The sequence below is a fragment of the Nanorana parkeri genome, unplaced genomic scaffold, assembly GCF_000935625.1.
Source record: "Nanorana parkeri isolate BGI_ZX_2015 unplaced genomic scaffold, ASM93562v1 scaffold80, whole genome shotgun sequence".
NCBI classification, from domain to species: Eukaryota; Metazoa; Chordata; class Amphibia; order Anura; family Dicroglossidae; genus Nanorana; species Nanorana parkeri.
The window spans coordinates 1355100-1378914 of record NW_017306348.1 but is presented as its reverse complement, the minus strand read 5'-3'; the positions used below and the strand labels follow the sequence as shown (position 1 = coordinate 1378914).

Sequence of the window (23815 nt, the reverse complement as noted above, 5' to 3'; positions counted from 1 at the left end):
CCAAGGATTACTAACAACCATCCTTAGAAGTGGCCCTCCAAGCAAAACATTACTTTTTATTTTAGGTTCAAGTTGGCTTCCGATGTGTCCCACAAAACTAAAAGAAAAGCTCTGGGTGGCGTTCCACTTTAAGTAATCTAGGGACAAACTTATAGCAGAAGACAGAGCTATGATTACTCTGCATCTCCCAGATTCCTGAAATAGCAAAATGGTGACAGTACAAACTTTCAGCACTAACAATTTTTGGCAAAAATCATTCCCTGACCACACCCTGCTCAGCCACAAAACATAAGGCAGACCATCAGAATTCACTATGTATTTAATACTTAAAAAAATAAATAGAGAGGCAAAGCCAGCTGTCAATCAGGCAATAGTGTGGATCCCGACAACATTGTCAGGACTGTTCCCGGCTGCAGCATAGCTCTGCGCTGTCAACATTTAGCAAGCAGTAGCCTGCTAGATCCTGACTTTGGGTTGCAGGAGTACTTTAGTAAATATACCTCTGACCCAAAACAGGACTAAAGCCCCCCAAAAAAACTTTGGCTTCATTTATTTTTTAATAGCAGTGATATTATCACTGTTCTGTACATAGCCTGTGCAGAGAGCAGAGCTGTGGGAGGGACCCAGCGGGCCCAACACACTACAGGCTGCCTGCAGAAAACAACAGGATGGGGGCGAAGACAAGACCAGTCACCCTGCACAAGGAGAGAACACCAGTGACCAGTCTTTATTACAGGAGGGGGTGAAGACAAGACCAGCCACCCTGCACAAAGAGAGAGCAGCAGTGACTGGTCTTTATTACAGAAGTTCCTGCACAGAGGCAAAGTTACACACTGGATTACTGCTTAGATCTGGAAGAAATACATGAAGCATATCAAAGTTCATGTAAGAACAATACAAATGGATCTGGAGTTTAGACAATATTTGCTCATCCTTGATTTAAAAAAAAAAAAAATCAATTTTTTTAGAGAAGGAAAGGGTTAAAGCAGAATAAAGCCACCTATACTTACCTCCCCTCCAGCGATGTGAAGTCCCTGAGCTACCTCGCTGGTGCTGACATCTTTGCCTGGTCATCGTCCAGCTTCGGCATCCTCTGACAGCTTGATTGGCTGCCTCAGGACGAAGCAACTTCCGCAAGTTAATTCATCCCAGCAACGAGGTATGTCGGGAATGTACACTGAGCTGCACATGTACATTCGAAAGAGATTTGTGAGCAGGCAGCCCAGAATATTTTATTGCAGAAGAAACATAGGGATCTAGTTATGTTTTCACCCAAGATTCACACACTTTTTTTTTTAATCAGATATTATTTGTTTTTTTTTCCCCCCCCTTTACCTGACTGGCCCCTCATTCTGTAAGTATGTTCTTCAAACGGAACATATTTACTAATACCAGCTTTCCATTCTTCAATTGTAGGGGGATACTCCCAAGTCCATTTGACTGCTATTAATCTTCTAGCCAGAAACAGTAGCCTTTTTATTGCTAAAGTGCTGTTATTATCTAGATAGTCAGAGTTGAAACCTCCTAGAATACATGTTAATGGGTTAATATCCACTATATTTCCATATATTCTATTTAGATGCACACACCTCTAATTGGATTTAAAGCCGTATGCTAGGAAAAAAAAAAAAACTCCTCCCTTGCAATTGGCTTCATCCATATTGCCAGGGTTACATTTTCGTTTATGCCTAGAGTAGCAGTAAAAAGCTATTTTACTTACCTGATCTCTTACTCCTCCCGGCAGTCAGTGCTCAACTCTTCTCTACGACGCTTAGGTGGTCCCTTGGTGCCCTCACATGCAACGCAGGGCTATTGTAACACCATAGAGAAGGACCTGAGTACATGCAACTCAGTGCTATTGGCCCTGCATTGTACAGTACTCGATGGCATCAGAGGGCCTGTAACACCATAGAGAAGAAAGACCTGGCTGCATAGCATGAAGGGAGCCTGCGGGAGCAATGGATCAGGCAAGTAAAAGTCCTTTTTACCGGTAGCCTAGGTAAAAAAAAGGAACATTTCGCCCTTGCAGTGCAGAAGGAGGGCCTCTACGGATGCAAGCTTTAAAAGGAGCACTATGAGGTGAGTGCTTTTCACTCACCTCATAGTTCTAAGCCGACCTGTGACAATGAGACTGTCACAGGTCGGCTCAGTAGATCGGGAGGTGAGCGAACACATACCGGGTTCCCTCACCTCTCGATCCTGTCACGGCTCTCTGCCATGACAGAGGGAGGGGCTGGATTCCCCTCTCCCCGCTCCGATCTGCCAGCGCTGACTGGCGGAATGGACGGGGGAGGGGGCGGGTACAGCTGGCTCTGCCTCTAGATAGGCAGAGCCAGCTGTCACTCACACAGCTGGGCGGATCCCGTCATCTAAGTTGGGATCCGCTCCAGGTGCAGCGTCTCAGTATACCGCGAGCTGTATACTGAGCTTAGGGTAACGGGAGGACGCTAGTTTGTGTCCTCCCGTTACCCTAAGGAGAACTATGGGGAAAAACACTGACCCCATAGTTCTCCTTTAATTGGAAAAGTGTGTGAATCTTGAAATTTGTGTGACAAACAGAACGTAAAAGTGAGAGAACCCCCTCCTATTAGACAGGTATCCCCACTGGAACATTTCCTGTTTTGGCGTCAGCTCATAACTTTGAATTTTTCCATCACTTCTCCTGGTAACAACCAAAATCTACCAAGTGACGACATACAGCAAAAAAAACAAACACTCGACAGGTTCCCAACTTCTCACTACTATCCAAACCGATACAAGGGGCCTGGTAAAGCTATCAGTAGAGTGAAATGAATGCAAATTGGGACATTTTTACTAATACAACAAACAATGGATTCCCAATGTGTGTTCCTGATAAACGCAACACGTTCATCAGAAATGTGAAAATCTCTATTTGTGACATGTCACTGAAATGTCTTATGTTGTGCGACACAAGCGGCAGGTGGCACAGGACAATGGCCGCTGCAATATCACTCATCGCAATTTTCCACTTTTTTGTGACAATTCCACAAACGGGGCTCAATGAACTACTGATGGTGCAACGCAGAGTTTATGGAATGTGCAAAATAATTGTTTAAGTTGAACGATTTGAACAGCAAGATGCGCCAAATGTTGAAAAATCCCAAAATGTGACGTTGCACAATGTGACGCAATGAAGGTTTACAGTATTGCACCAAGACAACAATGAAGCCAGTGAGAATCACAGTTCCTGCACCTCATATAGGTATTGCAACATAATCATTTTAGATTGTAAGCTCACATGACCAGGCCCCCTAATTCTCCTGTATGGAGTTGTATTGTAACTGTATTCCCTCCCCTGTTTTGTAAAGTGTTGTTAAACTGCCGGCGCTATAGAAATCCTCTATATTAGAATGTGAAATGCAATGTGCCACAATCAGATTTTCTGTGCCACACTTCACATTCCTCTACAACCGCCAGTCATAGTTTATCGGGCCCTATCTCCCCGTCGCAATGATTCATGTGGCCCTAGCTCCACGTCACAATACCTCAGCGGGCCCTAGCTCCGCGTCACAATACCTCGGCGGGCCCTAGCACCGCGTCACAATACCTCGGCGGGCCCTAGCACCGCGTCACAATACCTCGGCGGGCCCTAGCACCGCGTCACAATACCTCGGCGGGCCCTACCTCCGCGCCCTATCTCCCCGTCACAATACGTCGGCGGGCCCTATCTCCCCGTCACAATACCTCAGCAGGCCCTATCTCCCCGTCACAATACCTCGGCGGGCCCTATCTCCCCGTCACAATACCTCGGCGGGCCCTATCTCCCCGTCACAATACCTCAGCGGCCCCTAGCTCCACGTCACAATACCTCAGCGGCCCCTAGCACTACGTCACAATACTTTAGCGGGCCCTAGCTCCCCGATACAATAGTTTACTATGGGTTATATTTCCCTGTCACAATAGTTTATTGGGACCTATTTCCCTGTTGCTATAATTTATTAGGGCCAAGCTCCCTGTTACTATAGTTTACTAGGACCCATTTCCCTATCACTATACTTTATTGGGGCTTAGATCCTATTGGGGCCTAGATCCCTATTACTATAGTTTAGTGGGCCTTAGCTTCCTGTTGCAATAGTTTAGTGGGCACCTCTGAAGTAATGAGGGCAGACATAGGAGTTAGGGTGTAGGAGACAGATGGAAGCTATTTTATTGGTCCATTAGCAGTCACAGGGTATACTGGGAGGGGTGGGCTGACAGGGCAGCATAGGACAAGGCACACACATCACCCCCTTATTATATAGCTACATGCTACCCAACCCCCACGTCTCCTTTCCCTCAGAGCTGAGCCCCTTGTCGGTTGCTATGGAGATGAGTTGAGGGGTGGCTCCTCTGTCCCCCCTATAGACTGCCGCTCCACTTTAGCGCCGGAGAAGTCCCCAGCCGCCCCCACCCTGTCCCAGACAGCTTCCGCCCGCTCTCCGTTCACACTTACCGCCCGCTCAGGCCGCCGCCCCCCCCCGGGGAGCCACACAGGCAACCACCGCCGCCAGCACGTCGCACGTTACGCTCTGCGTGGAGACTGACGTCACCACGTACGTCGAGGCCGCGCAGACTTCGCCTCCGATCGTTGATTGGCCGTCAAGGGCGGGTGATTGACAATCGCATCGGTAAGCCCGCCTCAAAGCCACGCCTCTGACAGAGACGACTCGTTAGGATTGGCCGGGGCGGGTTTAATTGACAAGAGGAGAACAATGCAGGAGGGTGTGTCCTGGAGAGCACTGCAGAGGGAGAAATGTCATGTAGATGGCAGGGATGTGAATGATGATACTGGCTGACAGTCATTGATATGAATCTTCTCCTAGGGAAGGTGCAACCAGTTTTGTATTATGGTTAAACTCCCCAAAACAAAACTGGTGTAGACAGAATCTGGAGCAGTCACCCATGGCAACCAATCAGCTTCTTCAGTTTGCTAGATTAAGCTTTGAAAATGAAAGAGAGACGCTGATTGGTTGCCATGAGTGACTGCTCCGGATTCCGTCTGACCCAGTTTTGATAATTGCCCCCATTATATTGCAGCTTACCAGTCCTTAGATGTAGCGGCTGCATTAGTTTTCTCCTTTTCCTTTATTTCACCTGGTGATCCTGCTAATCACACACTTCCTGTCCTAGGGTGACAACGCTCGCTCACTGTACTGTATCTGGGAGAAGCCTTGTCACCCTAAGCTGCTGTCCTCATTTGGTCGACAAGCACTCCTCCCTCTTTCCTCATCCCCATTACATAGGGAGGAGGAGTTGTGTAATTGTAGTTTTCAGCTTAGGCTGCTGTCCTGATTTGGTCTACACGCACTCCTCCCTCTTTCCTCATCTCCATTACATAGGGAGGAGGGGTTGCGTAATTGTAGCTTTCACCCTAGGCTGCTGTCCTAGTTTGGACTACAAGCACCCCCTCCACCTTTCCCCATCTCCATTACATAGGGAGGAGGGGTTGTGTAGTTCCCAAAAGATAACATTGTTTGAGATTTTATTTCAGTGACAAGGGGGTGCGCGGCGATTCCTAATATGTGTGGCGCAATCGTCAATTCCGTATATAGGTGCACCCGACGCATGTGTTTACGCGTGTATGTGTTGGGGGGCTTTATATATTTTTACATTTATTTTGATAAAAACATTTTCATTTTGTTGTTGTTATATAATTGTTTATTAATTTTCAAACAACACTCCAAGTATTTTGCATTTACATATTTAACAAACATGCAACAATAAAACAAGACAATATATAACAGCAATCCGCTCTCCGCAATTCATATATGCACAGGGCCAAGCTCTCCTGTCCCTTCCCTAAGCCCTCGTTCATACCTGAACGTTTTGTAGCGCGTTCTACGCTCGACGAACGCTCTACAAAACGCTAAAAAATATAAATCCCATTGTATTCAATGGTCTCGTTCCCACCTTGCCGTATTTCCGCCCGTCCCTAACGCGCTACAAAACGGCCCACGCCTGAAAAGGTACAGGTACTACTTTGGGCCGTTTTGTTGCGCGTTTCCATTGGGGTACTGCCAAGTAGCCTTCGGAAACGCGCGACGGCCGCACAACTTTTTTACCGCGAATCGCGGTAAAAAAACGCGCGACGGTCGCGCGACAGACGCGCATATGCAATACGCCTAGGTGTGAACGAGACCTTAACGTGAGTGATTCTATTTATAATTATCTGTGATAGTGACAGTAATAGCTGCCTTTAGCTGTACTTTAGTGTTTGCGTTTCTCTATGTTTCCTCTAACTTTTTTTTCATTTAATTTCTATGCCAAGGAAGCTGATAAGCCCCCCTATGTGATAGCAGAGTGCAGGTGACAGGTTCTCTTTAAAGAGACAGCAGGGGTCTATTAGACCTCTAATGTCACCTCTGCACCCCACTGAAGCTTCTAGACATGTAAGCTGCCAAAAATTCGGTTCGCATATTTTGCTATTTCGGGATTCGAATCCAAAATTCAATTCGGTTCGGGTTTTGGTTTCGCACATAATCTGAATTTTCGTTAGTTTCGGATGAGTTTACGAATATTCGTTGTGAATACCACAGAAAACCGTATACAGATATTAATACTAAAGCTGAGGCTCCCAGGCCCGAATGGCATTGGGGAGTAGGGACGGGATCGATGTTCGACTCTAACATCGGCAGTTCGTGTGTTCGGCGAACACACGAATTATCAGGGCGTTCGGCGGGCTGTTCACCTGCCGAGCTCCGCACAAGGCACTGCGCACCGCACAGTGCCTTGTGAAGCCCTGATTGGGTAAAGCAATGCACCTGACCACCACAGTGCACTGTAAGAGCCATGATTGGGCAAAGTAATGATGATTTTGCCCAACCATGGCTCACAGCTAAGTCCTATCAGGTGGCGGACAAATGTAAACAGTTCTGCCCCCCTGCTGTAATAAAGACCAGTCACTGCTGCTCTCTCTCCTTGTGCAGGGTGGCTGGTCTTGTCTCTGCCCCCCTGCTGTAATAAAGACCAGTCACTGCTGCTCTCTCTCCTTGTGCAGGGTGGCTGGTCTTGTCTCTGCCCCCCTGCTGTAATAAAGACCAGTCACTGCTGCTCTCTCTCCTTGTGCAGGGTGGCTGGTCATATCTCCGCCCCCTCCTGTAATAAAGACCGCTCACTGCTGCTCTCTCTCTTTGTGCAGGATGACTGGTCTGGTCTCCGCCCCCTCCTGTAATAAAGACCGGTCACTGCTGCTCTCTCTCCTTGTGCAGGGTGACTGGTCATGTCTCTGCCCCCTCCTGTAGTTTTTTGCATGCAGCCTACAGTGCAACGGTAGGCAAACTCTGGCCCTCCAGCTGTAGTGAAACTATAAATTCTATCATGCATCTGTTTCTGAGAGTCATGCCTGTGGCTGTAAAATCTTGCAATGCCTCATGGGATTTGTAGTTCCATAACAGCTGGAAGCTTTGCCTGCTGGGCCCCCGCCACAGCTCTGCTCTCTGCACAGGCCATGTGTAGCACAGTGATGATGTCACTGCTACTTAATATCTGGGTTTGCAAAGGCATTTAGCGCACACAAAGGGGATTTATATCCTCTGCGGCTATTAAAGGAGAACTATGGGGTTAGGGCTTTTCCCCATAGTTCTCCTTAGGGTAACACAAACTAGAGGCAGAGCAAGCTGTCCCCGCCCCTCCCCTGTCCGTTCCGCCAGTCAGCGCTGGAGGATCGGAGCGGGGAGGGGGGAATCCAGCCACTCCCCTGTCACGGCAGAGAGCCGTGACAGGATCGAGAAGTGAGCGAACGCCGGTATGTGTTCGCTCACCTCCCGATCTACTGAGCCGACCTGTGACAGTCTCATTGTCACACGTCGGCTAGAACTATGAGGTGAGTGAAAAGCACTCACCTCATAGTTCTCCTTTAAGGAATATATTCCAGTGAAGATTTTTGTTCTCGGAGTTCAGCTTTAGTAGAAACATAATATAGCAAAGAGTAATGCACTGTGGGGGGGATTTTTAAAACTGGAGCAGACAGAATATGGAGCAGTAACCATAGTAACCAATCAGCTTCTGTCTTGGATTTATTCAGTAAAGCTTTGAAAATGAAAGAGAGAAGCTGATTGGTTGCCTTGGGCAACCTTAGAAAACTTAATAATATTGATCCAGAAATGCTAAACGGATCCCATTGAATGACCACTATAGTCAGGCTTTATAGTTATTAAAATAATAAAAATATGGAAGAGCAAAAATCTGTAAAAGTCACGTCAGGCGATAGTAACTCAATATATGTAATCATTTCTCTTTATGTCTTACAGAAAAATCTGGCTTTGTTGATTATTGTGGCATAATTGTCCATTAAAAAGGACATATCTATTTAAATCATTTGAGTGCTGGTGACTTGTCTCTTCATTTTTTACAGAAAAATCTGTCTTTCTGTCTCCTCTCTCCTTATTGAACCATGTTTGTTCCTCGTCAGCTAAATTGCAGCTAACTATGGTCGTGATAACAGGATGTGGTCACGGGACGCATGTTCTGAGCAGCTGCAGAGACAGTACTTTGCTGTGCAGCCCTCTCCTCCTCCTCCTGCCCCTTACATCCTGCTGTCATCCAGGCAAGAGGTACAAAACCGGCAGACAGGAACCCAGCCGCGGAGGAAACGCCCTGCAGGATGGTAAGATGCTTCTTGTCTTGTCTCGCTGGGTCACTTATTGCAGCTTTGCAGAGTTATGTCATGAGGTGAAATCAATTAGCTGAACTCCGGGCACATGAACTTTCATTGAAGTGTATTCCTCAAAAGCCGCAAAGGATATAAAACCACTTTGTAGCTTTACAAACTTAGATATTGTCTTGTAAAAGTAGCGGTGACATCATCACTGTGCAGAGCATAGTCTGTGCAGAGAGCAGAGCTGTGGGAGGGACCCAACAGGCTCCACCCACTGCAGGCTGCCTGTAGAAAACTACAGAAGTGGGCGGAGACAAGACCAGTCACCCTGCACAAGGAGAGAGTAGCCGTGACCGGTCTTTATTACAGGACAGGGCGGAGACAATGACCAGTCACCCTGCACAAGGAGAGAGAGCAGCAGTGACTGGTCTTTATTACAGGAGGGGGCGGAGACAAGACCAGTCACCCTGCGCAAGGAGAGAGTAGCCGTGACCGTTCTTTATTGCAGGAGGGGGCAGGAACCAGACCAGTCACCCTGCACAAGAAGAGAGAGCAGCAGTGAGCAGTCTTTATTACAGGAGGGGGCGGAGACAAGACCAGTCACCCTGCACAAGGAGAGAGAGCAGAAGTGACTGGTCTTTATTACAGGAGGGGGCGGAGACAAGACCAGTCATCCTTGCACAGCACTACCGCTCTTGGACAAGGAAATTCCTATATTCGTCAGCACCATCTAGGGGCGCTGGTGGCATGCAAACGGCACTCACCTGGCTACATGCCAGGCAGAACTTTTAGGAGTGACTGGTCTTCATTACAGGAGGTGGGAGAGACAAGACCAGTCACCCTGCACAAGGAGAGAGAACACCAGTGACTGGTCTTTATTACAGAATGGGGGCGGAGACAAGACCAGTCACCCTGCGCAAGGAGAGAGAACACCAGTGACTGGTCTTTATTACAGAAGGGGGCGGAGACAAGACCAGTCACCCTGCACAAGGAGAGAGAGCAGCAGTGACCGGTCTTTATTATAGGAGGGGGCAGAGACCAGCGAGTCACCCTGCGCAATGAGAGAGAGCAGCAGTAACTGGTCTTTATTACAGCAGGAGGGGGCAGAGACAAGACCAGTCATCCTGCACAAGGAGAGAGGGCAGCAGTAACCAGTCTTTATTACAGGAGGGGGCGGAGACAAGAACAGTCACCCTGCACAAGGAGAGAGGGCAGCAGTAACCAGTCTTTATTACAGGAGGGGGCGGAGACAAGAACAGTCACCCTGTGTTATATTCGTCAGCACAATCTAGGGGCGCTGGTGGCATGCAAACGGCATCCACCTGGCCACGTGCCAGGCAGAACTTTTATCATTGAACCCCGTAGTGTGAGATTGTGTCTGATTAGTCCAGGAGTGGGAACTCTGGGCCTCCAGCTGTTGTGCAACTACAAGTCCCATGAGGCAATGCAAGACTTGCAGTTACAGGCATGGCTCCCAGAGGCAGCGGTGTGATAGTTACATAGTTACATAGTGATGTAACTATGTAACTATGTAAGAAATAGGTAAAGGTGATGGGATTTGTAGTTAAAGCACAGCTGAGGGGCGGAGTTTGCGCACTCCTAAATGAGTCCATTTAAATGATATCCACTCAGGTATCCCCCTTTAACTACACAGGTGTCTGTAAATCTAAGGCCCCGCTCACACATTGCCGTAAAAAAAGAGCACAACGCGGCAGGAACAAAGAAGGGATTTTATCAAAACTGGGGTCGACAAAATCTGGAGCAGCTGTGCACTGCAACCAATCAGCAACCTTTCATTTTCAAACCTTAACTGAACAAACTGAAGAGAGAAGCTGATTGGTTGTCATGGGCAACTGCTCCAGATTCTTATGCTCCAGTTTTGATAAACTTGATGTACGACCTACATGGAAAAACAAATGCGTGGAGCTGCGGCATGGGCTTCTTTGCTGTGTGTAGAGCAGCTCATTAAAATGCATGGAATGCCCTGCCCGGTCACACTGCAAGCTTGGCACAATGCACAGACACGTGACATACGTTCACAGGGTTTAAAGAAACTTCCACAGATTGGAACATGTGAAGCCAGATTAAAGTGTGTTTAAAGTGGAGCAAAAGGCTGCATGGTGGATAGGTTGGGCACTCGCCATAATATATGAACCTGAACCGCAAACTTGCATGTCGTGGTGCATTACCTGCGTCCGGGGCCGTGTGCACGTCCCTGTATGGAAGTAATGCACAATGGGATATGTAGTCTTGAGGCCTTGTTCATACTGCTCTGGAACGCACACGATTTCGGTGTGAACAAGCACTGAGAAATGGAGGTTGCATGGCATCAAGCAGCAGGGGAAGACACACAAAGCACACTGGGAATCCAGGAAGTTGGTGGAAGTGATGGGCAGACAGAAGGCAGCACTTACTACATAAAAGGGATTTTTTTTTAGAAAGCTTTGATTGCATTATCGGAAACAGCTCTAGCATGCAGTGGCGTCACATTGGAGGTGTGGGGGGTGCGGCCCGCACCCGGGAGACACCATTGCAGGGGTGACTGACAGTCATTTTGGTGTCACCCCGTCGAAAATAGTCGGGCACTCTGTCATGGACCGAGAGCCCGACAGTGTCAGGAGAGAGGAGGGCACCCGGCGACATACCTCATCCCGCTGGGTGAACGTCCCCTCCTCTCTATGCCGGCGTCCACCAGCAAAATGGCTGCCGACAGGCGTCAATCAGATGGCCGCACATGCTCAACGACATCATCGCACACGTGCGAGGTGACGTCACGCGCACACAATGACACCCGACCTTGGGACGCCCCTGCTAGTATGTATTCCTATTACAATGCTGATGTTATAACAGGAGAGGAGATGCTGGGACTTTACATCTCCATTAATATATATCAGTCTTAGGTCACAATGTTGTAACACAAGGATGAGGATTTTTGGTATTACCTTTTTAATGGCTCCGGGGCCCCCAGTTAAACACCACCAATGCATGCTGGTCCAACCGAAGTCAAGTATTGAAAACAGCCCAATATAGGCTGCAGGAAATTTGGATGATATCGCTGTAACGGTAACAGAATTGTGGTCATGACTTGTGCAGAGCTGGCTTGGGTAATCTATGACTGCAGTGGTTGTGAAATCCCAGTGCACTTTGTTAACAGAGGGAGGGGACGGAAGGATGTGCAAAGTCTGTAGAAAGAAAGAAAAAAAATCCATCTCATTGCTACACAAAGTGGGGAAATAATACTTATATTTATTAAATGACCTTGGTCATCATCGTCCATTGATAAAAACAAATATTTATTAGAGACTATTGTCATCAATGTCCATTGATAAAAACAAATATTTATTAGAGACTATTGTCATCATCGTCCATTGATAAAAACAAATATTTATTAGAGACTATTGTCATCATCGTCCATTGATAAAAACAAATATTTATTAGAGACTATTGTCATCATCGTCCATTGATAAAAACAAATATTTATTGGATGATCATCGTCCATTGATAAAAACAAATATTTATTGGATGACCATCGTCCATTGATGAAAATAATACTCTGAGCTTGATGAAAAGTCACCACGGCCCGGTTGTAATAGACGATGACTGTTTTCTATGCAAGGATAGATTTTGCATTCAATACTGCAAGCAGATTCAGAGTATAGCCTAATGAATACGGACTAAAAAAACACCGCTTGTAGATCTGTATGGCTTTTTTTTTTACTCCTCTGACCACAACTATATAATAGCCAATCAGGGGAATTCAGTATCGTATTTTTGCGCTAGAATTCCGGTGCTTATGCAGCCTAGGAAATATCTGCTCCAAATGATAAAACACGCTGCACTATTTTCTGGACCTTTCCCGACTCCTGTGCCAAATTCGATCAGTTCTTATTTGCACCATATTTCATATGCTTGCGACATATTCACAGACATCCCAACCTGCAAAAACTGATTTCAGGGAGGTGCCCTCTCCATCTGTGGGGGGGAGTAGGTAGTGATGGGGGGATGGGGGAAAGGGCACCTCCCTGAAATGATGACAGATAGCAGGGGAATCAGCAGATAGCAGATGAGCTAATGCTTCCCCTTCTATTTGTTGATAGATAGCATGGGAATGAATAGCTAGGCTGCTATTGGCCTTTTCAAATTGCAATAGCCAATACCAGGCTGGCTATTGCACTGCCCACTGCTTGCTGTTAATCAGCAGAGGAGTGGACCTGATGTCTCAGGTCCGCTCCCCTACTGACTCGTAAATGAGCCTGGTGTCAGGGAGCATGTAATTCCTGTGCGCATGCACATCACCAGTGGCCACCCAATGTGTGTGCACACTTCATGGAATGTACACAAATAATAAAATATCACTGGGGGAGAAAGGAAGAATCTTTTTTTAGCAGAAGAGACTTTGCATGTCTCTTCTGCCAAAAATCCTTTACCTGCCAGCAATTGTTTTTATTTTTTCCCTCTACTTTTGCTGTAATTACTACGTGTGCATTAGCCCTGAAACATTTGCTACATTTGCGCAATGCGTTTTGAGCATCATTACGGACCAACAGCAGTAAAATGTGATGGAGAATGCCTGAGTTCAATCTCCTTACAAAGGATCTTACCAATTCTAAAATGACTGGAAGGTGCAGATGGGTTTTCCCCCCAGCTTTCAGGTCAGTGCAATGCTGGAGCCATCTAGAGGATCTAATAGATTATTACACTCCTATGTGACAGCTGCTGGAACTAATATCAATACTGCTCACAATGAGGGAGGAAAAACCCCTTTATTTTAAAATTAAATTGAACAGATTAAATTGCACAACTGTGTTAGCACAACCAAACCTGCTCGAGTAGAGTGGACCTGAACTCAACACTGTTAAGATTTGCTATCTTCTAGTGAGTAAAACAAGGTATCCCCTGCACACCAGACAGCAATGGAGATCGTTGGTAATTTTTTGATGGTGCTCATAGTGACGTCCACGGATGGCGTGGTGCAAATCCAGAGTTTGAACAATGAAGATCACCAGCACACGAAGATAAAATAGTGACTATGTTTGCACTGATGAAGGAACCCTGCATTGTTCCGAAACATTGGCTCCTTAAAACACTTGTGACATGCTTCTTTGAATAAAGAACACTTGGATTTATCTCATCCTTTGTGTACTGGTGATCTTCATTGCTATCTTCTAGGACACATCTATAAATGTTAAAAGAGAAGTAAAGCCAACCCTTAATGTTGGCTATACTTTATTTTTGGGGTCACAGGAGTATATTTACTAATGTACTCCTGTGACCCAAAGTCAGTCGATAGTGGACTGGTGCCCTCTGTTGCCTGGTGGGCAGTGGCCTACCGGGGTTGAGAAGGATCCTGACAAAATTGTCAGGATCCACCCGACTGACTAAATGCCTCTCTCTGCATGTGACTGAGAGTCAAAGCCAGCTCCATTTCCCTCGTTCCCGACCTGTAGCTCCAGCCAGTGCTTTAGGAACAGAGAGGGAATGTGGTAACTCTATGGAGGGCAGCGTCTGACAGTGACTGGCCTCTGATGCAAGCACGGATGGACAGCTGACTGATTAGCAGTCACCTAATCGGTCAACTCTCAGTCTTAGAGCTGGTGTAGGACATCACAAGTCACTAAAGCATTGGAGTATAATATTCTATTCACCCTGAACTTCCTTAATTGTACCTAAGCAGTACTATAAAACATGTACCCCTTGCTGTGATCTGTCCTCAAAAAAAGCACTGCACTTCCGGTGCCTAGGATTTAGCTCTGTGATGGAGTACAATCTCAATACAAACTAGTAGTCCATCACTGGAGCCATTTTTAAATTTTTTTTTATTGTTTATCCGATTAACCGATTAATCGAACTTAATAATCGGCTAACTAATGGATTTTGAAAATAATCGTTAGCTGCAGCTCTACTACAATCTTATATTTAGTTTACTAATTTGTAATGAGATTGTAGTTCATCCCGGGAGTGAGCTTGGATCGGTGGCTACTCACACACAGGGGCCATTGGGAACAAAAGTAGTGACCCTCCAGAAGGAAGGACAGTGTCAGCACGAATTCAGAGGTGATTGGAGGATCTACAGCCGAGTGATACACAAATAAGAGACATTTTTGTTATTAGTTAATGTACTTGAATGTATTTCTAAGGTTCCTGAGTTTAGTGTCACTTTAAAATAAGATTGGACATCACTGATTTATTTATTTTATCCTAGCTGGAACTAAAATAACTGTTAGATAACTGTTGTTTAGGCAATCCCTTAAAACTCATCTCTTCAAGGAAGCCTATCCCACCTCAAACTAACCACTCAACCGTCACGTTCTAACACAATTCATTCCCACACAGCTACCTCCTCATATTTCCCTTGCCCCTCCCTTTTAGATTGTAAGCCCTCAGGGGCAGGGCCCTTCTCACCATCTTGTTTTGAATTGTATTGTGATTGTAATGTCTTCCTTATATTGTAAAGCGCTGCACAAACTGTTGGCGCTATATAAATCCTGTCTAATAATAATAATAATCACAATCTCTTCTTTCCTTTATCCAGTCTGACTCATTGGTTGTGTGCGATGTAGACCCCGAGCTGAAAGAGCGGCTGAGGAAATTCCGCTTCAGGAAGGAGACCAATAATGCTGCCATCTTGAGTGAGTGACCACGCACAGAGATAAAGGGCACTGGGACTTCATGTGGTGCCAAGTCCGAGTGGACACAAGTGAAGAATTTATACAGGGGCCCCCCTCAGTTTTTTCACCCCTCACACTCACCCTTCTCATTTGTTTCTTAGTGAAGATTGACAAGGACAAGCAGCTGGTGGTCCTGGATGAAGAGTTTGAGGTGGGTTGTCCATGTTAGGCTACACACGCACACATACTCATCCTCTTCTCTGTCTCTCCTCATTGTGAATTTGTCAATGAAAGGGTAAGGGATGGAAAGCAGAATAGGATAGTATGGAGGATGATAGGTTAGTATGCAAAAACACATTTGATGCTAATGCTGTGGCTGCCACAAATGAACATCGGAATAACACCAGGGAAAAGCGCAAGGTGCTACGTCTTTCTCTCACGTTTTTTTGATGATTGTTTATGGCGGGCTGATTGTTTGCAGCAAATACTTTTTTGCATGAGGAACTAAACAAAAGCGCTCTGTGGATTCCGGCGCTGTCCTTCTCTCATCCGATATGAAGATTATCACCATGAACACAATCTATGGCGTCTGAGGTGGACCTCACCTAGGACTTGCTATGCTATGTACTAGTGTATTTTTTGTGGCTGTGGATTTTGAGTTGTTATTTCAGTGTTTACTTTAAAGCAAGCCTGTACTTTTCCATGCAAATGTAAGAAACAGGTTTTCTTGAATCCTCCCCTTTTCCCAGCGTCACATACTCAGCTTCTCTTTCTTTGCTCCTCCAGTTGACCAAAGCAGAGAAGCTACCTGGTAAGTCCAAGCATGGAGGAGCATGTGACTTACTCCCCTTCCTTCCATGTCCGTGTTTGTTGGAAACACTGCATGGCTTTTCTCACATCATCACTCCTGTTGGACCTGACTCCTCCACTGATGTATTTCACACTCACTCAGTGCTTGAAGTGGACGTTATGCTACCGATTGGCAAGCTTTCTATAACAGAATAGACTGGAAATGTTTATTTACATATACAGGCTTGCCTAGATGAAGTAACTCTCATGTGCATGCATGGGAGCTACATTATCAGGGCCTGGCCAATCAACTGGCCACAAACTCCCAAGCCTGGAAAAAGACTGGGCCGAAGATGGTAGCACCGGTGAGGGAGGATTGCAGCACTGGAGGTGATCGCTTTGGCAGGTAAGTCTGCCATAATGTGATAATATCCTGTGCATACTAACACATTATGGCTAAAAGCTCCAGGGGGCCAGTTTTGTTTTCCAAAATACTTTATTTCATCTTTAAAAGCTTAGTTCACATTTGTAATACAATGCACTATGCAGTAAAGGGGTCCAATTATTGTAAAAGTACTGTATTGCTTTAAATTGGAAGTTTACTTTAAATGCCAGGTGACCTAATCTACTTTCTGCTCTGTTACATGTGATTTTATTTTGTGGCAACACCTGCCCAACATTTGAGGGATGAGAACCCCCATCCATTATTTAAATCTCAGAAACCAACATTCTTTGAATTATTTATTAATCCTTCTTCTGCCTCATTGAGATTTGCATTCACTTCTACCTGGGCCAATGCATGTATATTTTACCTCTAGCTGGTCAACTGTATCACGAATGATAGGCTTTGATAACAAGGTTTGACATGATTGGGTATTTACATGTTTGCACATGATTGGGTATCCCAAGTGAACACACATTTTTTTACTTTAGTAAATCAATCCCTCAGAATCATTGGTCTAGGAAAAGAAATAATGTGCAGTAGCCAATCACTGATCTCATCGATCTAAAATTTGTATTTCTTTTTCAGGATATTTCCCCCGATGACCTACAGAATGAGCTACCAGAACGTCAACCCAGATATCCTTATCAGACATGTAACCCATAGTAGTGTAAATGACTTAGTAGCTCCTCAAGGGTAGGGATCAGCAAATCCCTTTGTGCTAATCAAATTTCAAGAATGCATCTAATCCAATCCTCCTTAGGTGGAGCTCTTTGGGATGCAGCAATTTGCTCACATGACCTGGTAATATGGTCTAAAGCAGTGGTTCTCAACCTGTGTAACCTCGGGACCCACATTTGTCCTTGGTCATTAAGTCGCAACCCATGTTGCACTGCCATGGAACGCATTGCATGTGGTACCCCACGTTGCGATGCGGGCGATAGAACTGTGGGTGGGAGATGCATTTGGGATGCCATTCAAATGAATGGCTACGTAACGCACCTCCCACACCAGAACGGAGGTAGGTGCGATTGCGTGGTACAGTGCATTAACTGCACAGGACTGTGCGATTAAGGCACTGTACTAGTGTGAATAGGCCCTCAAAAACACTGCCAGACACACACACAGACATTTTCACACACACATGCACACTCCAGATCCGCCCAGTCTCCCTACCTTACCAGAACTGGAGTGGATCCTCAGTTTGGGGTCCAGTGTGGGCTACTGTGCTGTGACGGAGTTCCATCCATCTGTGCATTGCTTGTACAGCTCCCTTGTGAGCCCTACAGATGTGCCGAGAGCCAGAATGCGACGTCACTCCAGTCCAGGCACCTCTACAGGACACGTGAGGGAGCTGTAAGCAATGCACGTATGGATGGAGCTCAGTCACAGCCATAACCCCAGCCCACCCCAGCTCAAGCTGACACTCGGCACCAGGCAGCATATTTTGAATGGATGCTCGGCACAAGAACTGACAGTGCTGGGCTAAGGGGAAGCTGATGAGCCTCTCTCCTAGAAGAGTTGAAGGCATGTGGCGACCCACTAAACATGGGGTTACGACCCACTTTTGTGTCTCAACCCACCAGTTGAGAACCAAGGGTCTAAAGGACCACCTACAAGTTCTCTCCTGGCTTGCAGAGTGGCAGTGCACCCCCGAAAAATAAAAGGAAGTACATCACCTTGTGTGGCATCATTACTGCTCTAATATAGATGTACTATACGTCTTTAGAGCTATGTCACAGCAGCAACTTTGTAGCCTCTGAACACTGTCTAAGATGGCAACCATTTCTGGGAGACAATATCAGCCTTATGATCCATTTCCATTAACAATATTGGCAAAAAGCCCCATTTGTACCAGCCAGACCATTAAATTACTGGCCATGGGGTAACCCTAGCATCGTCACGTGGGGTGAAGTTATATGCTCCACCATTCGCGGAGGCACGGGGTATTTTCACAGGCTGAAGCAGCGGATGTAGCATTGGGGGAAGCAAAGAAGAGTATCAGGGGGGACTTTACACAGATACTATCACTTTGGCCTGAATGGTAAAAGAGACAGTGGGGGGAATTTATCAAGACTGAAGCAAACAAAATTTGGAGCAGTTGTGCATGGCAACCAATCAGCTTCTCTCTTCAGTTTGTTCAGTTAAGATTTGAAAATGAAAGAGAGAAGCTGTTTGGTTGCAGTTTTGATACATTCCCCCTTATGTCTTTTTGAAGGATAATTATAATTTCAGCCACAGCACCCTTATCCTTTCAGTGCACCCACCTGACCTAAAGATACCTACCTCTGTTCCACAGCCGTGGCTCTCCATAGTGTTGCCAGCCTACAGCAGCCTTTCTCAACCTTTCTACCCCTAAAGGAACACTTGAAATATTTTTCAGGTCTCTGGGAAATTTCTGCTAAAAAGGATTATACCTTCAACTTACAGTTCACCAGTGTGATCAGTAAGTCGTAGAACATTAAATTACAAACAAAATAGTAATGTGGTGTACCTATTATATTTGACACCCAAGACTGATAATTTTTTTAATTACCCCACAAATTAAACAACAAAATAATATTCAATAATAATCTTGAAATAAAAAGAAAGAAAGAGGTAATAACAGATAAAAATGTTGACAGTAACATTTGTGGTGTCGCCTCACATTCATGGTCAGTGTGGAAATGACCCCTTACTTTGGTGGTCATTGGAAATGGGAAGATAATTTGCCATTGCTCACTGCTCACAGAAGCCCTAGCAAATCCGGCCCTAGGGATAGGGACCCTGAATTAAAGTATATTGTGTTTGTTGACTTCCTTAACCAGAGGGCACATTTCTGGCATACAGTTACCAGTACAAGCATGATGATGGACGCGTCTCATACCCCCTGTGTATGATCTTCTCCAGCCCAGTCGGTGAGTGTCCACATCTGGGCAGTGGTGGGACATACAGACTACCTGTATACTATGTGCTGTATAAGACCAGAATTGAGCATACTCAGGTCCCATTATGCTGCAGATATAAATAGAAATATGTAGTTACTGGTTGCAGATATATAGTTTTATTTAAAGGAGAACTATGAGGTGAGTGCTTTTCACTCACCTCATAGTTCTAGCCGACCTGTGACAATGAGACTGTCACAGGTCGGCTCAGTAGATCGGGAGGTGAGCAAACACATACCGGCGTTCGCTCACCTCTCGATCCTGTCACGGCTCTCTGCCGTGACAGGGGAGGGGCTGGATTCCCCCCGCTCCGCCAGTGCTGACTGGCGGATCGGACGGGGGAGGGAGCGGGTACAGCTGGCTCTGCCTCTAGATAGGCAGAGCCAGCTGTCACTCAAGCAGCTGGGCGGATCTCGACATCGATGTCGGGATCCGCTCCGGCTGCGGCGTCTCAGTATACCGCGAGCTGTAGCTTGCGGTATACTGAGCTTAGTTACCCTAAGTGTACGGTCAATCTAAAACAAAAAAAGCATGGAAAGCGCTCCACTGTAGTATGGTCAACTATCTTGGTCGTTGGTATATTGGGGGATGGTGTGCATAAACTCCTCAACAAACCGGGAGAGGAACCCGGTAATTCACATTCACAAACACAGTATAAGGAAGAGTGCAACAACCTGAGTAGATACTTATTGGGTATAACATAACAGTTGATCAGTGGATAAATGCTGCCCGGTCTGCTGTGACTGGCTGGGTTACTCTTCCTTATACTGTGTTTGTGAATGTTAGTTACCCTAAGGAGAACTATGGGGAAAAGCCCTGACCCCATAGTTCTCCTTTAACGATGAATAAAAAAAAATGTGCATGTCTGAACATCCTTTAAAAATATAAATAGACAGCAGAACAGAACAATACCGTGTTTCCCCGAAAATAAGACACTGTCTTATATTTTTTTTGGCTCAAGAAAACACACTAGGTCCTATTTTCGGGGTAGGTCTTTTTTTTTTTTTTAATGTACAACAATCCACACTTATTCATGTACAACAGTCTACATGTATTCATGTACAAAAATATGGTGATCAGGGCAATCAAGGGTGCCGTACCTTCGGAAGAGCAATTTGCTAACCAATCTCTGGGCAGAATGAGCGAACCCCACTTTCACTATTGATTCCTTACAGGCGGAGTGCATTTGGCACCACTCCGCCTGTGACAGGAGCGGGTGCTATAGAGGAGGCATCAGCTTTTGCGGCTTTGTGCCGCCTTGCTTCCTCTAGTGCTGGCTCCGTGGGCACCGCTGATACTCTCCTGCCTCTCCAGTTCCCCCTTATGCCACCACCGGCACTGGGAATGGTCATAACTAGGTCTTATTTTCGGGTAGGTTTTATATTTTAGCAATTCCCAAAAATAGTACTTGGTCTTATTTTCGGGGTAGGTCTTATTTTCGGGGAAACAGGGTAGAAGGCACTTGCACTGCAGGGGAAGGAGGATTTTGACTTAGGACCCCTTTATCCTGGTGGCAGGTTGCCAGAGACATAAGGCTAGGGTTAGCCCCCTAGTTGCCACTTTTGACCCTAAGGGACGTATTTATTAATAATTTGCAGGCCCATTTGTCCTGCAAAACTACTATGTTTGTGTTTGTGTGCGAATGGAGGCAAAAATGAACGTTATTAGTAAGCTTTCTTTCTAGTAACATCAGGAAAATACCACATTATGGCCATTAGGTGGAGCAGAGGAGCATATGAAATAAGTATTTATTGCCTATGTTTCTTAGCTCCATCCAGTGACCATAATGTGGCATTTTCATGATGTTACATTCGACTTGGAAAGAAAATATACTAATTACATTTGTTTTGGCCTCCAATCTCTCAAAACAAACGTACATGCGGTTTTGCAAGACGATTGGCTATGCAAAAGTTTTATAAATACAACCCTAAGTCATACGTTTTTGTTATGTTGTTTGAGGTCACACTAGGGAGCTTTCCCATACCTTTTGTCACAAAAAGACAGAGAAAATGATGTAAAGGTAAGGAAAAAGGGACACAATGGTCATAAAAACACTCCTTTAGCTGTATGGGAATGCTAGAATATCTCTCAGTTTCACTTCCTGTTTCAGTAATGACTGGGAGGTAAAATCAACCAACATGACCCACCACAGGCAGCAATGAAAACATGACACAGGATTTAACACTTCCCAATTCTGCCCACAAACTAACACAAAATGTGACGGTTTAACTGCGTTTTTAATTGTTTATTGACTTGAAACCAATAAACGTTTCTTCTGAAAGCTGATTGAAAGCAAAAAAATGTCAAGTTCACTATAAGTAATTGTAGCTGACCACAGTGTGAATTATTTCAAATATTTCAGTGATTTGATGTTGGGGAAGTACAATCTGGTTGGTTGCTTTGGGTTGCCATTGAGTTTTATCCGTTGCACTATTACTGAATAAGACCCTTCCCCTATTCCCATATATTCAACAGTCTATTTTCCTTGTGAGCAGGTTGTAAGCCTGAGCAGCAGATGATGTACGCGGGTAGTAAGAACAGACTGGTACAAATCGCTGAGCTTACTAAGGTAAACAAACAACAGATCTCATTTATATTTATTTTATTATATGTTTTCTTTTTTTATGTTATCAGGACAAAATAAATACAACAAAATATTAAAAAAATATTTTTCTCTATAGTTAAATGTAAAATGATTGCAGAATCATTATTTGTATTTCCTAATGCAGACAGCAGGTGGCGCTCTCAGCTCCTTGACCCATTTTCCAGGCTTTCCATATCAACTTTGCCTTCCTTTCATACCACATTTCACCTGACTTGTGGGGTTTTTCTCCCTGCAGCATTCTGTATTTTTTTTTAAATTCGGCACATTTGTGTGTGGCTTTGCCCGCACAGCCGCATAATGCATTCACAGATCCATTCACAGGTTCTGCGAATGGAGAAACTGCGAGTCCCATATCCCACCATGCCAAAGGGACTCATGGTTCTCAATGGAGCACAAGTTAGGGGACTTCAGTCCATTTATTATTTTAACTATCATTATAACTGCAGTTATAATGCTTTTTTTTTTGCAATGTGGATTCATTTATTCATTTTTGATTTACAAAAGTGGAATATGCTCTAAAATGCCTGTTGTTCACAGGGTTTAGTAGCTCAAGGTGAAATATACATACAGGGTTATTCACAAAAGGGTGAAGAGTTTGTAGAAGGCAGGAGAAGTGAACAATCTAGGACAAAATAGCTGAACTGGAAACATTCTCCAATTCAGCTCACTTTCCAGTTCAGCTATGTTGTCCTAGATTGTTCACTTCTCCTCCCATCTCCAAACACTTCACCTTTTTGAGAATAGCCCTGATAGTTCCCACACAATCACATACACACATACACACATAGGTTGAACTGGATGGACCCTTATCTTTATTCAACCTCACCTACTATGTTACCCAAGTGAATGAGTCAGAGCTGTGACTACTTCCTCATTCTACACCTCCCTATAAAGTTGTAGTGACTCATCAATGGATGGCACCATTTTTGTTTATATCTATTGCATCACAAATGTCACCAGAACTCCAAAAAATTATGATCTTTAATTTGTCACTATGAATGGGACCTATTGATGGATCTGAAGTGCTGCTTGTCTTTTTGGAACAAATGGAAGCTCATAATGAGTGTGCTGGTGACTTCTAGCTTGCCGGTAGCACTTGTGAGACATCAGATTAATTTAAAGACCCACCCCAGACCTGTCAAACCGTGCCCAAGCTGACCATATTTGGGCAAGCCACGCCCACTTTACTATGCCTCTCCCACTTTACAGATGTTAAAATGACATCCTTTTGTCAAGTAGGAGGTATATCTTTAGGGTTTTGAGGGTAATGACCTTTGACATTGGGTATTGTGACTGCATATGTCATAAAAAATAAACATGCTCCTTATTTCAGACACTTTAACATACAGAATGCTCTTTCTGCGCTGATTGCAGGTATTTGAAATCAGAAACACCAGCGACCTTACGGAGGAATGGCTGAAGGAACGCCTGGCTTTTTTCCGTTGAAGTGGACCGATCTTGATGCATTTGCTAGAGACGAGCAACTTCCCAAAATCAGTCTCACCAACAATTCGCCCTTGCAGTCTGGGCAATGATGTGAATAACCCTGATTTGAGAATCTTCCCAGTATGAGTGTTAATTGGTTAAAAAAAATCCTGTAATGAGAGAAATATGGGGGATGCCAATGCTGAGCTCACCTTCTGAAAGTGTTAGCTGCCTGGAACATGACCTGGAACATGGATGTAGATAACATCCATGACTTTTCCCTGCCTCTCCTGCTCTGAATACTTTTTCCTGGTCATTGACTGATATATTGAAGTCACCAGGTCAGGATAACAGCAGTCCAATTAGCATTTCCAGGAGAGGGTCGGCAATGGCGAGGCCCGTATTTCTCTCATGACAGGTCTTCTT

General features: G+C 45.2%; 2 protein-coding genes across 3 annotated transcripts in view; one reads left to right on the top strand and one right to left on the bottom strand.

The window, feature by feature from the left end:
* SAMD4B (sterile alpha motif domain containing 4B) overlaps positions 1-4528 on the bottom strand; it is a 33098-nt gene extending 28570 nt beyond the window's left edge. For both annotated transcript variants that reach the window (XM_018576946.1, XM_018576947.1), the window contains exon 1: positions 4454-4528. The gene's annotated coding sequence lies outside the window, so the exon portion shown is untranslated. The remainder of the gene's footprint in view (positions 1-4453) is intronic.
* A 4012-nt stretch (positions 4529-8540) lies between these two features.
* Positions 8541-23451, top strand: GMFG (glia maturation factor gamma). Its single transcript, XM_018576924.1, has 7 exons — positions 8541-8605; positions 15129-15225; positions 15366-15415; positions 17024-17073; positions 19250-19332; positions 21855-21928; positions 23339-23451. The coding sequence occupies exons 1-7, from the start codon at positions 8603-8605 to the stop codon at positions 23408-23410; spliced, it is 429 nt and encodes a 142-aa protein (XP_018432426.1). The 5' UTR covers positions 8541-8602; the 3' UTR covers positions 23411-23451.
* The last annotated feature ends 364 nt before the right edge of the window (positions 23452-23815 follow it).